At 49.3% G+C, this 17,152-nt stretch overlaps 4 protein-coding genes across 4 annotated transcripts; all 4 read right to left on the bottom strand.

The window, feature by feature from the left end:
* Window positions 1-4,544: 4,544 nt before the first annotated feature.
* Window positions 4,545-6,360, bottom strand: LTR84_011867 (uncharacterized protein; the record flags this gene model as incomplete). Its single annotated transcript, XM_064855395.1, has 3 exons — window positions 4,545-4,859; window positions 4,929-6,310; window positions 6,357-6,360. The coding sequence occupies 3 exons, from the start codon at window positions 6,358-6,360 to the stop codon at window positions 4,545-4,547; spliced, it is 1,701 nt and encodes a 566-aa protein (XP_064708984.1).
* A 946-nt stretch (window positions 6,361-7,306) lies between these two features.
* On the bottom strand, window positions 7,307-8,859 carry LTR84_011866 (uncharacterized protein; the record flags this gene model as incomplete). The annotated part of the gene is made up of 2 exons (XM_064855394.1): window positions 7,307-8,355; window positions 8,433-8,859. The coding sequence occupies 2 exons, from the start codon at window positions 8,857-8,859 to the stop codon at window positions 7,307-7,309; spliced, it is 1,476 nt and encodes a 491-aa protein (XP_064708983.1).
* Window positions 8,860-9,656: 797 nt separating this feature from the next.
* On the bottom strand, window positions 9,657-11,295 carry LTR84_011865 (uncharacterized protein; the record flags this gene model as incomplete). The annotated part of the gene is made up of 3 exons (XM_064855393.1): window positions 9,657-9,910; window positions 9,977-10,920; window positions 10,979-11,295. 3 exons carry the CDS (start codon window positions 11,293-11,295, stop codon window positions 9,657-9,659), a joined length of 1,515 nt encoding a protein of 504 aa, XP_064708982.1.
* Window positions 11,296-12,391: 1,096 nt separating this feature from the next.
* On the bottom strand, window positions 12,392-16,726 carry LTR84_011864 (uncharacterized protein; the record flags this gene model as incomplete). The annotated part of the gene is made up of 6 exons (XM_064855392.1): window positions 12,392-15,320; window positions 15,441-15,570; window positions 15,623-15,723; window positions 15,772-15,837; window positions 15,882-16,348; window positions 16,418-16,726. The coding sequence occupies 6 exons, from the start codon at window positions 16,724-16,726 to the stop codon at window positions 12,392-12,394; spliced, it is 4,002 nt and encodes a 1,333-aa protein (XP_064708981.1).
* Between the last annotated feature and the right edge of the window lie 426 nt (window positions 16,727-17,152).

Here is a 17,152-nt window from a genome sequence, read left to right as displayed (position 1 = left end):
TGCTTCTGGGAAAGATTTCTATTAGTACATTGTCACACATGGCTGTGCCGTTCTCTGAAACGTAAATGTCCAATCTCTATTTTAAGCAACCAAAAATTTCTATGCCACTTGAATCTTGATAGGTTGATTGTTGACTAGTCATCTTCGTTCTGCTAACGCAAAGGATCGTGTGATGATGCGGTACTACACAAGAGTTGACTTGGATAGAATGCTTATTGGCCCCCAACTAGACCTCTAGAGATCGGGAGCCTCTCTACACCGAAGCTCTAGGCACTAGTTACTTACCTAAGTCAAAGATGACCGGCCGAATGCCTGACTAACTCACTAACTAACTAAAAGTGGCGTGACGGGCACCCAAGAGATGGACTACGCACGCTATAGTCCAACACGGATGTTGGGAACTATCTCGAGCAAGTATTACATGGCATATCTAAAAGTCTCCCAGCGTTCGAAGTCCGTCTTATCACTAAACCCGGTCGTCTCGCTGGTGCCTCCCTCCCTTTGCTGCTCTGCCACGAGTCTATCGCGGCGAGCGTTTTCACGGCGATACCAGAGCAGTTGAAGCCCAGGCAGGACGATCATGAGAGCGTAGCATCCCACTTCACGAAGCGCGTTAGTCTCAGAGATACTTATATTCGACTTTGTATCAGGACTTACTGAGCATACGGAAGGCCAAATCGTAATCTGGCGCCTGGCTCTCAAGGAAGAACTCTGGGGATAGTGTTAGCAAATTTCTCCAGCACGAAGTGCTATTGACAGAAGTCTTACGGGGTCCAGCAATCAGTCCAGCAGCCCATCCAGCAAAAATCAGGCCGTTCGCTGTTGATTTTTTGGTATTGCCAGCGTAGTTGGACGCCATGAGTCCGGCACTGAGGGTGAAGGACATGGAATGACTAGGGAAATTGTTAGCCTTAGTAGTGTCGGTCTGCTGGAATAGGTGGCCCTACGTATATGTTAGGTAGTAACCTGCCAATCTCCCTGCAGTGTTGGACTTGGGTAATGTGTGAAGCAGGCAGGCGCCGATCAACGGAGGGACCGATACTAGAATGGCGAGCTTCAGCCGAATATTATCGTGATGTGAGGCAATATATGAGAGACTGAGGAATGTTCCTAGCTGAATCACAGCAGCTGGGCAGGTTGAGATGATGGTGGTGTTGATGGCGCTAAAGCCAAAGCCTTTGACGATTTGGCTGGAGAACTTGACTGATGTCAGCATGATTAATTCGCACGAGATACAAGTAGTTCTCACTTGACTTGCGAACGTTGAGGGCATGGTGTTGCCACTGGGAAAGGTGTAAGCATGCATCTAGCAACACAGCCAGTATCATTGAGACTTACGCTGCAATCATGAAAAAGAACACGGTTTGGGGGTCTCGAAGAGCTTCCCAGAATTGTGGCCACTTCCACTCATTGTCCACAGAGACAGTCTGGTTGTCCTTCACACGTGCAAGCGCAATTTCCTTCTCCCTGGCATTCAACCAGCGTGCATTTGACTGGTTATCAGGCAGGAGATATACAAGAATAAGGCCAAAAGCGAATGAAAATGCTCCGAAGAATAAGAAGAATATCTTCCAGGTTGCAATCTTGCTGTGAACTATAGATTTCGTCAGTTCATTACCTGTTGTCTCCACCTGGTGAATACCAACTCGATCCCAATGCATATGAGAGTAGTCCACCGATAAAGTTACCAATCTAGTCATAAGATATTAGTTACCGTAGCCATTGGTGAACACTTCACATCGCCACGGCCAGTAACAGTGACTTACAGGAGTGCCACTCAACCAGAAAGCAGTCCTAAACGCCTGCTCGCGTCTCGTCCACCAGTTTCCGGTAACGATAACAAAAACGGGACCAATGATGCTCTCCACGAGACCGAGAAAGAATCGAGCAGCCATGATTCCTGCAAAATTGGAGCACAAAGCTTATGGACAGTCAGTATGAACCTTCGACATGGATGGGTTGATGCAATGAAAAAATTCCATACGTGTAAGGAGCACAATCGAAGACCATGTGAGTACCGCCGTCGCGATCAATTTGCCGGCATGAAGTGGAAACCGTTGAACAAGCTTTGCCCACATCATAGCACCAATCATATAGCCAATGTAAAAGATGCTGCTTTGTCAGGTGTTTTCCACACTGGTAGAACTGAATTGGGTATCTTACCTTCCAAGCCAACTGTAGTCAGACCCTTCCAACTTCAAGGCTTTCTTGAGGCCAAAGATTGATGAGTAGTTCAACAAGGTCTTATCCAAGAACTAGGATCCATTGACATTCATTAGCTTATGATTACTTATGACGTGGTGTCCTGGAAACCCACTGAGAAGATGTAACAGCCGCATAGCAGAGGGAGAACGATCAAATCGATCTTCCTCTTGACTTGCTTTGCTTCTTGGTCGGTATACTCCAGTTCTTCAGTGCGCACCGACATTTTGCTGTTCTTGTCAACATAGGAGCTGATACCAGATTCGACATGGTCATCAACGGGCGATTTGATGTCTTTGTCCATCTCTGAAGCTGGGTGTTGCTGGTTTTGACCTGTAGTTATGGACATGGTGGGCTTCAGAAAAACTTGAATAGTTCATGTGAGCTTTGTCCGCCTTGCAGACGTCCTTTTTCATGAGAGCACATGCTCACGCCTTTATGGTTCATGCTGTGACTAGGCGAACTTCAAGCTATTGAGAGTCGCAGAGATGATTTGTGTTGTCGGTTCGAGATCCGAGGGTCGCAGAACTTATCGGATGTTCTCATTCGACAGGCCGCGGCCCCGACATCTCCCAGACCTCTCTATTGCCGCCGACACTGTTTACCGACAAGATCACGTGACTATGTCGGCTTCTGGGAACAGCGACTGATGCGCCTACTTAATGGGTGCATACAGGTGTACAATGAGAGAGACTCAATTCGATCATTAGGAGGAGTTCCAAGACTGATCTTGCCTATTATGACCATCAACTCAGTAGCGAGCCAACCACAGCTTATCGCTTGTCCAGTATCAACACACCTGGTGGAGACAACCACCTCGAAGGCTGTGATATTGGAGCCCTACCATGTTGACCTCCTCCCGGAATATGGCTATGTAAGCAGGGAGTACTTGATCAAGGGGATAGCTGCAGGCGAGGCTTATTGTACTCGTCTACTACTCCGGTGTCCCGGTGATACAACCAAATTCTCGGGATTTGTTGTGGAAGAGCCTTCTCATCTCTGGGGAGGGACAAGTATCTGGCGGCATATCAACCGCTGGCTTATGCGAAGTGGTGAGTGTCCTTAGGAAGAACAATGATGTATTCAACTCTGACAATACTTCAAGGCCATGCCTGGCTTGAGGTTGACTCTCAGTCTCCTGTAGCTGTGGGCAAGATTAAAAATGCCGATCCAGAGCGATACAAGGATATACAATTCATACCAGCGCCATTAGCTAAAGAGTTCATGGAAACGATTCCTTTCACCCCAGATGCCACAAAGGAATCTCTTCGTGAAGCATACGCATCGTTCAGTTCTCGGTGGTGGCCGGCAACGAAGCAATCCCCAGAGATTCTTGCTGCAGCTTCTCACTTGCTCCGGGTTGGGGAGATAGGCATTAGAGCGAAGACGGTTGTGCTGAGCGGATTGTCCCAAACAGGTGGAGTGACAAGGAGATTCATCACGCATTCCTCCCACCTTCGCTTACCTGACGGAAGCTTACCATTCGAAGCATTGGTACCTTGCCAGAGCGGTGGGAAGGCACTGCCAGACGTGCCCGGAGTAAAGATCGTGGAACTTCTTGGCGAATCAGAGTTCCAAACGGTCCGATTGCCTTGTGGTGTAGGTGGACAAATGATTGGTATTTCTCACAGAAGACCCGACAGCGAGTCATTTAGACTGTATGAGGTTGCTGGTATGGCTCATAGAGAGTCACGGTACGCTTCGGCATTAGACTCGGAGCGTTGGTCAATTGCGAACCTTCACGGTGCTGACTGGAGCACGTTCTCGAACTCGTTTATCTATCATGCTGTCTTTGACGCCGTTGAGCGCTGGACAAGCAAGCAGGCATATTCTCCTCCACCAAGTGCTGTCTTGGAGACGAAGGAGTGCAGTGACACCATTGTTCGGGACGAACACGGTAATGCAGTCGGTGGTGTACGGACTCTCCACTCTGACGTACCGCTGGCCCGCCTTGTTGCAGCAACTCCAAAGGGGAGACCGAATTGGTATTGTGGTAAGTCTATTCTCCCACATGCATCCATAATCGACTAGGACACTTACCGAGTGAATAGGATCAGAGTGGCCTTTCGAGCCGCAAAAGATGCAGAAACTATACGGTTCTGTTCTCAACTACCGTAGGCTTGCAGGAGTCGCGATCTGTGACCAGATCAAGGCAGGGTTTCTCTTGCCCGAGGATGCTGAAATACTTCGTAGAGAGACTGTCGAAACAGTGGACTTTTGAGCTGGATTTATCTGATCAGTAATGTAGAATTTGAATCTCGTTTGAAATAGTGGTCGTGGATTTCGAGTGGACCCCCAGTGAGGTGCCATTACGGCATCAGCCACATGTTCGATCGGTTTTCCTAAATTATGAACTCGCCAGTCGTTTCACTCATGACAATTTGTACATCCGTAACACCACCACTCGCTTGCCTATCGGTGATTGCTTGCATAAGTTCACGTGCCTTGCGGACATAAGATCCCCACTTTTCAGCTCCTTTGAAGCGCTCGACAACCCAGTCACGTCGAATGGGATCGTTTGAACAAATGCCGGCCAGGAAGAGTGCGGAGGGTAGGATGGAAGACGGTGATGAGGCACGAGTAGGGTCGTGATGAATCCTCAGCTGCCCATAAAGAATAGCTGAGACGGATTTCTCAGTGTCACATAGCGGTAATGGCTGTCAAAGTTAGTATTGCTCCTTTCTCCATAGTCTTGGACGCAGATAGAGGTTGCCAGCTGCACTCACATATACTCTGTGAAGATACAGTAAAGAAGAATGCAGCGCTAGAGACGCTGCTAGATGTCCATAGCTGGTAGGATCGAGCACATTATAACTTTCGGTTGTGGCTGGGTTGTCAATATTGTTCTCTCCCATTTGGCCATCCCATTCGCTTATCTCGCGCTTGATGTCCTTGTAGAGTGCCTTGATTTCCTCTGTGCGCACGAGATCTGCGGTTGCAAACTCATCTTGAAACTGTTTGTGTAGTCGCACATCCAGGTCTGCAACTCGCATGCGGAAGGTGTCAGCACGAAGGAGACTGCTGATACCCAAAATTGATGGAGTTTGCCGGGCCTCCCTATCGAAAACGGAGGACAGACATGGGAGCTGGCGGAGGCGTTTAATGAGTGCACCGCCCCCCAAGCGGTAGTGTGAAGCTCGTGCATCAAGGATCGCGAGTCGGATGACGACCCGCCTTACCAATCCATCAGGGTTCTTCATGGCTTCTTCGACTTCAGGCCGAGAGATAAGCTCAATAGCACGGCTCACCAAATCGAGAAATTTCTCCATCCTTTCACCTGTGACATGTACTCGTTTTACACGCACAAAAAGCGCCGATAGAAGGCCATCTATCTCGACCGGTTCATTCCCTTGATGAGAGTTATATGCATTTTCTGCGAGTTTCTCATATTCGGTCGCGGCGTCAAGATAAGACGGGTCTTCCATGGCTAGGTGAGATGCAGAGAAGGACAATATTGCGTAGTAGAGTGGCATGAAGAAAAGAGACATCGAAAATGCGGAGACGAATAGATTGTTCGTGTCTCGAGGGCGATCTTCGACTTTGGCATATCCTTTCATGACCGATAGATAATGCTGAATGAGACGGCGGTCGCCTTCCTTCATTGAGAGGCTGTGAGCATTGTTGGCAGCAAAACCGTCGTCAGCCGATCCTGTCACATCTAATGTGACGTTGACATCCAACTGCTGCGATTCTTTTGATGCTGCATTCGGGCGCTCCGCGACTAGCTTCGCCATCTGACCCAAATGAAGTAGACCAGGGTCAATAGTCGGGACTGGAATGAAATCTAAGCTTTCACCTGCCGCGTCTAGGTCCATCGGACCAAAAGCTGAGTATTCGTCGAAATCGAAAGGTAGATTGGCGAATATATCAAAAGTATCATCTGGAACATGGGCAATCTGATGATATTCCTGGTTCAAAGACGTCCGTTCCGCAAGTGTCGAATTCTCTGCGGAAGTGCTGAACTGTGTGGATCGTTGTGTAAACAACTCAGTATCTGGATCGTGACCTGGATGCAAGGAGATATCATCTCGGTTGGGGCTTGCACGGCGTCTGCGTTGACCTATCGTTCGCCTAATCTTGGGCGGCGGAGAATAATGCTCATCTGGTCCTGGGGCGTACCAACGGCAGTCCAATTTTAACCTGGAGCAATTGACGCATGCTGAAGGCTTATCGTGCTCGTCATGGAATACGTTTTGCTGATTACTGCATTTCACTTTGCGTGATCGGCACGTGTAACAGCCTAGGCCCCTTGTCTCAGCTCGGTGGTGCAGCGGGAGCAATGTCAAAGAGGTTTCATACCTGTACGTGATCGAGTGTGGTTCTTTGACCCCAAGGCTGGATTTGTAGGAGTCATATGAAATGAAGCAATGGATCTGTGATAGCAGAATTCTTCGTAGTGTCCGTCTTTGAAGGAAGATAAAGGGTGTTGACGAATTACATATCAACCTAACTAAGTAGTAGTTAGCTAACTCACGGGTTTACTTGAACCTTGGCGAGCACCAATCTCCAGCCCGACGCATACATTCGTAAGCCTTTCGTCTAGGCTTTTCTCATGCGCTGTACCACCATCACTGATGTTACTGGCAGAGTAAGACCGAATACAGCGGAGGAGATTCCAACACGTATGGCATGGATTGCTGTGCCAGCCACCCTTCTTTTATGCACCTGATCTGACAGCTCCCACAGCTGGAGTGGATGCAGCGCGCTCCAAGGCGGCTTCTAAACATTCCATCTGACTCAAACTTGTTTCATATCACGAATAGGATGATTACACCTCTCGCCATCGGGGTGTAGGTCAAAGAGTGAGTTACGGATATAAGATGTGAGGCCATCCTGACCAGTGAAAGTAAGTCAATCTAGCCAAAGAATAGCAGATGTATTCAATTTTCAACTTTTAGGCTGCATGATGGCTTTGCAATACTAAAACTAGCAAGAATCGAGTACACTCCAATGGAACCAAACGGTGTCCAGACTCAGGACGCCTGCTCGAAGGAAGACCTGATGGCAAAAAGCATCCCCCGCCATTGCCAATCCACTGGGTAAACATCATGTGGGATCCAGATCAACATATCCAACTCAGATTCCGACACAATGCTCACAAAATTCAAGCATTCATATTGATGAGCACAGTCTTCGGCTCCGTGAAAGCCCTGAGGCCATACTCACCCATCTCCCTGCCCAGACCAGACTGCTTCCTCCCACCAAACGGAGTCTGCATATGGATATAACTAACGCAATTGACGCCGACGACCCCTGAATCCAAGAGACTCGAAACCCTCAGTGCACGGGTGACATCGCGAGTGAAGACCCCCGACATAAGGCCATACTCACTATCATTCGCCATACGGAGCACCTCGTCCTCCGTCTCGAACGTCTTGATGATCGAGACGGGCCCGAAGATCTCCTTCTTGTAGATCTCCGCTTCCGGCTTTGGATTCAGAAATACCGTCGGTTCCATATAGCAGCCTGCCTCGCCGTGCTGGACGCCGCCGACAACGAGCTCGGCCTCGTCCTTCCCGCGTTGAATCATGGCTTTGACGCGCTCGAACTGCCCTTCATCCACCAGTGGCCCCAGTTTGACACTCATGTCCTGCGGATCCCCTAAATCGTCCGCCGCGGCCTTCAGACGCGCGACGTATTTCTCAATGAACTGGTCCGCGATATTCTTGTGCACGTACAGCCGACTCGCCGCGACGCAGACCTGTCCGGATCGCGCGAGGATCGCATTGACCGTCCAGGTGAGCGCATTCTCGAGATTCGCATCGTCGAAGACGATCGCAGGACTCTTGCCACCAAGCTCGAGCGTCACTCGCTTGAGATTACTCTGCGCGGCGGCGACCTGGATCTTCTTGCCCGTCGGGATGCTGCCGGTGAAGCTGACCTTGCGGATGCGCATGTGCCGGGCCAAGATGGCGCCGGTGTCGCCGGCTCCAGTCACGACTTGAATCACGCCTTTGGGAAAGCCCGCTTGTTCGAACAGCGGGGCGAGGGCGAGTGTGCCAAAGGGGGTTTTCTCAGAGGGTTTCGCGATCAACACATTGCCGGTCACGAGAGCCGCGGCTGCTTTACCCAGGAATGTTGCGGCGGGTGCGTTAAAGGGACAGATGGCGGCGCATACACCCAGGGGCTCGTGTCTAACGAGTTTCACAAACCCTGAGTTACAATCGTTAGTAGGTAAGGGAAAGAATTGACGACTGAGTGGGATCCCCTAGTTAGGTCCCCAGCCTTACCGTCATCAGCGGGGAAATAGTCCCCTTTCTGTTTGTCCGTCCAACCCGCATAGTACAACAAGCCATTTTTAATATAGGTCTTCTCCCGGGTAGGTATCAGCGAGACCGGATTACCCGAGGTGAGGGAATCCAATGTGAGGATCGGAATCAATTGCTCCTCTAGAATGGCCGCCAGCCTGTTGAAGCATTCCGTCTTCTGGAGCGCTGTGAAACTCCTCCACGGCCCGTTGAAAGCTTCTTCGGCATACTTGACTGCGAGGTCGATGTCCTCCTCTCCGGCGATTGGAATACCATCTAGAACCACACTGTTGTCTTTGGGGTTCTTGAGCGAATATGTTGCTTTGGAAATCGCATCGACGTATTCTCCATTGAGGTAGATCTTGTTGAATTTGTCGGGTGACAGATCAATGTTGACGTACTCACCCATTTTGTTAGCCGTATGATAGCCAGTCAGGTTTGATCAACTTTAAGATGAATATATGTCTTAATTATATCTTTCTAAAATTGTCGTATGTATATATGGACATCTCAATGCCTTCGGACAATGCCAAGTCAGATACTTCCCCGCCTTTCTCGTACCGATTCAGCTGAGATTCGTATTGGGGCTTTTGGCTCTCTCAGACACGAAGAAAGGCAATTCCTAGCCCGTAAACAGCAGAGTTCCAACCTCGTATTCAGCCGCTGATTGGGTCAGCTAAATCATCAACATTGCTTCCTCTGGCCAGTATACGAAGGGTGGCCAGAAAAGCCGACAACCTTGTGGGCAACGGAAGTAATGGTTCCCCCGGTCACCGTACCCATGATCTCATAGCCTTCATACGTTTCAAATGCCATAGCATATGTCTGAGACGCGCGCCATGCCTCTTTTGGTCGGACGTTCTAGTCACGATCTCTTCGCAAGGCTTCGTTCTCCCGATATCGGAGCACACCTGGCCATGGGAGGACGGTCTCTGCTGAGACTCGACTTTTTGAGCGACCGTGGGGCTAAGCTCATGTTCACCATGAACGTCTTACGTATCGTCTGCCTGTCGTTTCGCACAAAGTGAGATCCAAAGGAACCCTGGTGGGAGCTGATGATCAGAAGAATCACTCTGATTTTGGGCAGCCTTTTTAGCACCGGGCGACGTCGTCGTGAAACAAGGAAGGTAGAATAGAAGTATCTGGGCGTATTTATGCAATGATAGCTCATGTCACCATGAGCTACACCTGGTGGACCCTCGTCATTCAATCGTCAATCACAGGCGCGAACTTTGACCTCTTTCTCAACGCAAGGCCATACTTCATAAATATAAATGGCACGGGGACCAATGCTGCGCTAACAGCCCCGAGAATGGACATGGCAGGGCCTACTCCTAGTGTATGAAACATCGGTCGAGAAGCCATGGGTAGGCCGGCTGCCATGATACTGCGAAGAAAGGTATTCGCAGCCGTGGCGCTGGCGGCGTAGAGGCCATAGACATCGACAAGGTAATTTATACCTGTTGATGGGGGCATTCATTAGTCTTTGAGGAAGTATAAATTGGGCTTGATAAAAAAAAACTTACATTGCTGGAAGATGGTATTGAACCCAGCCCCAATGAAAACCGCTGCGAGAGCAGGATGAACCCACGAGTATCTTGGGTCGGCGGTCCATCCGAACCAGAAGAGCCCAACCACCATTAAGACAGAGCCTATGGCCAAAGGTGGGAGTCTCGCCTCGGGAACAGGTTTGCCGTTCGCCGCACGACATTTTCGAATGTAGCGCGGCTGGTTGCCCAGATTAATGACGATGGCGAGATTCACACCCACGAACAAGCCGAGGAACGGCAATGATCCGACAACAGGAGAATATCCCCGTTGCTCCTCGAAGACAATGGGGAAGACCGTGAGAGTGAGGTAGAGAATGGTGTAGACGAATGAAGCGTAGAAGGCGATGCAAGTGACCATCGGTTCGAAGATCAGCATGTTGAGCGGGCGGGAGAGCTGTTTGGTGATGATGGACTTGATATCTATCTTGATTCGTTCCTGAGGGTGATAGAGTTTCTGGTTCCCCGTCTGTTTGCGAAGTCGTTGCGCTTTCCACTTCAACACCACAGGCGGGTACATCTCCGGCATGCAGAAATAGGTCAATACCACGATGGCGGCGTTCAGGATCGCCGTAATATATTCTGTCCAGCGCCAGCCGAGATGTGGATTTACCAGAATGGCGGCACCAAAGACCGGTCCGAGTGTAGGTCCACCTACCACGGCCACAGCATAGAAAGTCACGGCAGTTCCACGCGCTTCTCGAGACCAGATGTCTCCCAGGGCAGCATTGACATTGCTGACGGCGGCCGAGCCAAATAAGCCGCTGAAGAACCGGTTGAGGAAGATTGACTGAGCATTGCGACTGGTGGCCGCGCCAATGGAAAAGAACGCCAAGCAGCACATAGCTGGGAGCATCGAGATTCTCCTCCCCCAGACTTCCGAGACTGGTGCCCAAACAAGAGGACCTAGGGCAAAACCGACACTGTAAGGAACAGGTAAGCACAAAGTAGAAGCTTCCGTCATCGGAACCATAGTCTTACATGTAAAGGGACACATTGAGGACCACGACATTTTGGCTGACCCCGACATATTCAGCGATAGTCTTGCTAGCAGGTGAAATGATGCTGGACGCCAAACTAGCAGCGAAAGCCAGCAAACTGAGCTGAACGGTAACCCATATCTTAAACGAGGTCGACCAGTTCTGTGGGTTCTCTTGGTCGTTATCGTCGTCCCATCCTACGACGATTTCGTCTTTTTCGTCCTCCTCATTCACCTTCACTGCTTGTTCTTCATCTTGAGGCCTAGGTCGAAGTAGTACAGGCGTTTCAACCTTCACAGGGGTCGTGTCGAAGCCCATGGCAATGTACAAGCCATACTTCGACCTCAGAAATCATTGCAAGAAGGAGTCAAAAGAAGCGTTTGAGAACGTTTGAGGTGGATTGAAGATCTTTGTACGTTGAATGCAACCGATCAGCGGAGCATCGTACAATAGAAATGGTGCGATTTTCAGTGGATCTGTTGTCGGCTTTTCACCGCTGATGCCGCTTAGCCGGGTGATATTTAGGTTCGAGAACGACGTAGGCGATGCCTCTGGAAGTGTGCCGGTAGGTAACGCTGTAAAAGGCTCGTCATATCAGATCTTTCGATCGTACTCGATTCTAGGTATTAGTTCATTGATATCGAAGAGTGCATCGCGGTGCTCGACGTGTAAGGTCCATCGCTAATCACTATCCAACAGGCCCAGGCACGTGTATTTCCGCAGCAGTAGATCCCTTGTTCTGTCTATTTGCTCCCCCAGCTAGTTAGCTTAGGTAAGAAGCACGGAATTTTCGTTTGTCGTACGCGGAAATGTCGAGTTGTCGGCTGAGGGCTCAAAGGTACACATCCGCCTCAGGTTTGACGAACTCCAATCTTCGATTCTCAAACAAATCCTCATCAAAAATCTTTGGTATCGGAGCAAGTCGGGTGCGTTGTAGAAACCTTCTCGAACGTTGAAATTGAGTAGACTCGAGACTAAATTGGCAACCTCAAAGCTTTGAGAGCAGCGTCAGAGCAGATCGGAAATGCAGAGCAGTAGTCATATCATGTGGAGGAACGTGAAACCTTACTCGGAATACGACCGTGAGCAGTAAGCACCACAGTCGTGCGATGTCGCAAGTAATCAACCTTTTTAGGGAAAATGTTTAAAAGGTACAGCAGGACGCAATCGCAACCTTATTACATTAAGGACTTGGTCCTCATCGGGCAGACGCCTAGCAGCCTACTCAATTTTCAACTTGGAAGAGATATTAGTTTCACCGACTACCCCTGTTCTTACATGGCATTCGTACTCAAGTAACCGTACTCAGACCATGTGTTGATTTCCAGAATCCCACATTGACAAGACTGCAGGCATTTGCAGGCCTCGAAATACGTTACAACCAGCGTGTCCGATAACCTCATGATCCAATTTTTTATTTCCCCTCCTCCGTAGCTCCCTTGATACTTTTTTCTCGTGCGAGTGTGACTCTGGCACGAGCCGAGTCTATCTCAACTGGAGACATCTGCCCAAATTGTACACTGCCGTATCTTTCCTGGTAACGCTCGAAAATGTTGGATCCTTCGAAAAACAAACTTGAGGCGAGGGGAGTATTCTTCGCAGTCTCGATGCCTTCTTCCGCCCCGTCCGTCCAAGTATTAGCTGCCACGACATCTATCGAAGCCAAACCGGGCCTGCTGTAGAGGTAAGGCTCTCGGATTTGTGGCGATGAGCTCAGAGAGGCGGATCCAGGGACGGCTGGAGGTGCTGTTGCCAAGGAAACATTTGATTCTCTGGATGTGTCGCGCGACATAGGTTGTGACATGTAGCCAGAGGGGAAATCTCTTGTATCTAATCGATCCCCCATATCATGCCTGGCAGGAAGTCGTGCATTCGTGAAGACATGAGGCACTTGTGTCCTCCGTGTGATGGAAATATTTTCTTCGAATTGAAGAGGGGGAACAATTCTAGCAGTCGCCTGGTTGACAATAACGGTCTGCACCAGTCTTGGGGAGGATGATGGTTGTCTGCTGTGCCTGCGTGTAATTTCTGAACTATCAAAATTAGGCATGGATTGGCTCGGGTGAAATTCCGTTGCTAATGGTGACAAGCTCAAATTTGGAGACTTTATGGACAGTGGTTGTCTTGTTTCGTCGGAACCTGATCTGTCCAGCGACTGCGGTCGACTCGGGGACTTTATCCTTCCACCTCTCGATGCCGGAGGACTAGCTCGGTGAACAGCTGCTAAAGCCGCAGACGCTTCAGAGGAACCAGTTGACGTTGGTCTTGCAAGTCGACTATCATTCGTGCCGCTGGTGAAAGATGATGCTCTGGAACGAGTCTGTGCCTGGTCTTGGGACAACGTTGGAGGCACCAGTGCAGGTTTCCACTCACCCAGATCTTTCGGTTTCTTCGTAAGGGATGGCCGACCTTGAAAAATAGCTTGTAATACCGACGATCTTCGAGAGGCTGTCTCAGTCGGAGTAGTCAGAGATTCGCTTGGACGTCGCGTTGAGTTCCCCGACGGTATCAGGACTCTGGAATTGCCCATACCAGATTGAGACCACCGGTCTGTCCAGCTACTATCTGAATCTTCGTCATGAAAGTCTCGCTCTTGATGCATCTGTGTAGGTGATTCGGTATGACCCTCGGTATGGCCCTCTAGTGTCCATGTTGAAGTGCGAGTGAGACCACTATCACTTTCTGGGCTGTCAGATGATGTACTGTTTGCACGTTCAAAGACTGAAGCCTGAACCCGATGATGAATACTATCCACTGAGTGTGAAGGGGAGCGACTTTGAATCTCTTTCTTGATTGTACGGATTGTATCGTGCAGTTGATGACGAATCTTCCGAAGAGCCGGTGATGCATCCTGAGCGGATTTGGGAAAGTGTGACCACATTCTGGTAGTATGTGTTTCGTAGTCACGATAATCGCGTACCAGTCCACGTCCTTCTGCAGAGCGAATCTTCTCGTCTGCTACAAGGTATGAATGACAGAGAAATCTTGAAGCAATCCCAAGCCATGACCAATATTGATTTGGCTGATCTGCGTAACGAAATTTCAACTCATCGCGGAGGACACCCTGTACAACTGTGTGTATGCGTAGAATATCAATACTGTACGTGATAGAGTTCTGAGACGAATCTTCTGCTTTTCCGTTTGGCTGGTCGAGCATGCTTTTGATACTGCTGGAATCATCCCGTACCAGCTGAAGTTGCATTTGACGATTTGACCCGACGGTACTTGTTGTTGAAGCGCGATGCCGATACAGTTCTGGTGACACAGAGCGATTGGGAGACGCCACTGAGTATTCCAGAAGTGTTCGTTCCACAAGTCCATAGCGTATAAGAACTGCTATTGTGTTATCGAGCTCTTTTTTCATACTTCCAATGCTCTCCACTGATCGGATCTCAATACCCATCTCTTGCAATGCTGGGATGCCAAAGCGTAACAGTGCCACTGGTATGGAATGGGCAAAAAACCCGAGAATAGTGACTAGGTTGATCGCTTCTGGATGCAAATGATCCCGGAGAGCTGCCATGATGTCCAGAAATGGATCGGCCAAACGATGGTCAGATACCCCTGGAGAATACTTTTCCAAAGAGGTTCCCCGAGCAATGAGCATATGAGATGCGGCATGTATCGCAAGAGGGAGACACTCGTAATGCTTGACCAATTGAGCGGCTTTCTTTGCTTGAACGGCAGTTGGTTCCTTGATGCCCAAGTTTTTGTACAAAATGGAGCAAGCATCGTGCTGGGACAATGGAAAGACCTTGATCCCAGTGGGATTCAGAAGCCGCTGCCGTTTCGCGAGTGTTCGATCAACTGAGGTGTATATTATGCTGTTGCCAGATTTGTCTGGGATAAAAGGAACAAATGCCTGAATGTCATCATCGTTATCCGTCGTGACGCCATCAAAAACAAGAAGCCAGCCTTCTTGAGTTTCAAACCACTTCCTTATCGAGTCAACAAATTTGGAAGATTCGTCCCAAGCAGAGCTTCGAGGGTGGTCGATTCCTAAGATCGCAACGGCTTGGGAAATTTCCCAATAACTCTTTGATCTTGACTCGTGAGTTTTGCAGTCGACCCAGAAACAGCCAGCAGGATAGTTGTTCCGGTGACGCCATAAATACTCTCTTGCGATCTGACTCTTACCAGAACCTGGTGAGCCCCATAATAAAACAGCACAAGTCCCAATAACCCTCCTTTTTTGATTGGCCAATTTCTGTTCCAACTGATCCAGTTCTAGTTGAAAGCCATAAAACATTGAATTCGGTCGAAATCCCACAGGAGCGACAAGTAAGAGACCAGTTGAGAGTGCCAAATTCTGCTTTTCTGTCGTTTGAATCGATCCAATGGAGCTATCTGTGACAGAAAATGAGTCAGCGTTAACACACTTAATCTTTATCACTGACCAAAGGCGGGTTTATCTCCGCGGTGCAGTGACAAAGTCTTCCTCTTCAACTTCTTCGACCTCATACTGAGGTGAAGGAGGTCCAGGAAGTTGCTTGGGAGGTGAATGCGCACTCAATGAACTTGGTTGATTGTTTGAATTAGGAGGCAATGGGGTGGCATTGCCAGAAGTTCCTGCGCTCATCTGAAAAATGCTATCTGGTCCCTCTCAGCATGTTTGTTCTACTGAACAACCATCATACCTACTCACCACCCAGTAATTCCCGTGCCGCTGCTTGACGTTCAAATTCAGAGACCCTTTTCTCTTCTTCCCATCTAGATCGAATCCGTGATTGAGATTCTTCTGCGTATCTGAGACAAATAAGCGAGGCTGACTTGCTGAAAGGAGTGAAATATTACCTCTGAACTGCTTCAGCAACGACATCATAACCAGGACTTGATTCGTCCTCGAATTTGCACATATGACTAGAATCGTCAGATAGAGTCTGAGACATTGAGAGCATTCGTACCTATGATCCTTTTCAATGCCCATTCGATCCACGCCTTCAATTACTGGTGCCGCCGAGTCTTCCTCAACGACGAATTCTCTCGTCCCCTTGAGGTCTGTAGGCTTTGACTCATGGAAAAAGTATATATGGAAACGACCAATGATCTCGATAAACAATCTGTTGATGTTCTGCAAAGTTTCGTTGTTCGTCTTCAAGGCTTTCACCAACTGGGGTGAAGAATCGAAGAATTTCTTTGGCAGGGCGACGGAGCAGATCTTTTCCAAGAGAGAACCCCATTTTGCCAGATCGGATCCGTTGTGCGGTGTTCCGAGAAACAAAATGCCATAGGTGGAAACATATATAGATCTCAGTCGTTCGGTGTGTTGGTGATGCCGAATGCTATTACAGTAGATCAAACATCTTTTGACTACCAACCCTCCGAGAGAGTGGCAGATGAAGATGATAGGCCTCTCTTGCGCTTTCCTCAACTGGTCCCTGTTAGTGTATCCATTCTTGTATCCCTCCACGTGCGGGCTTCGATCGACTGTGCCACTTACCGATCTGTTGGCTACCAACCGGCTTGCCAGATGTTCCGCATGATTGTGTATCTTGTCTTTGGACACTCCATCTGTGAATGCTGTCACATTGGCATCGTAACCATAGGTCAGGATTCGGGGTCTTTGATCTTCGAGAGCAGCGGGGAGGAGGTCGGCTGGCCAAAAGACATCGGGTTTGGTGGTGGACCAAGTATTGAGAGGATGGCCATTCAATCCGTGGACGAAGACAACATCCACAAGAGGATTGGTTGCGGAGTAGACTTCTGTGAGGCCATACTGCTGGATTGGCTTAGCAGCAGAGGTACTCATCCTTCCAGCTTTCTCTTTGCGACGGGGATGGGCTCATGGAGGAGATGCAAGGGTTTCAGAGAGCATGAAAGCGGATGGGAAGAAGGATTTGTAGCGAACAACCACAATCAACAGCCTCATTGGCACCAGGCGCAGAGAACTAAGGGAGGTTGCATTTTGTCTCGCAAGCGGTGAAAACGACCAGTCACGGATACAGTCACAAGGCAGGTGCAGGTGATTTGACCTGGAGGGTCTGCCTGTGAGTGGACTTTTTTTTTTGAAACAAAGCCTGAGGAAAGGACGACGTGTCGCCAGGCCAGTCGCTAGGCAAGAACCGAATGATGCGTGGACATCTCGAGCGGTGGCTTGAATCCTTTTCCCACTTCGCGGGGCATAGTGCCTCCGCCCGGGCCAAGAAGCAAGGACCAGGGGGGCTCTGCGCCTGGA

Source organism: Exophiala bonariae (assembly GCF_035927105.1).
Source record: "Exophiala bonariae strain CCFEE 5792 chromosome Unknown scaffold_6, whole genome shotgun sequence".
NCBI classification, from domain to species: Eukaryota; Fungi; Ascomycota; class Eurotiomycetes; order Chaetothyriales; family Herpotrichiellaceae; genus Exophiala; species Exophiala bonariae.
Note: the sequence above shows the minus strand (reverse complement) of the source record. Positions and strands in the feature narration are given on the sequence as shown.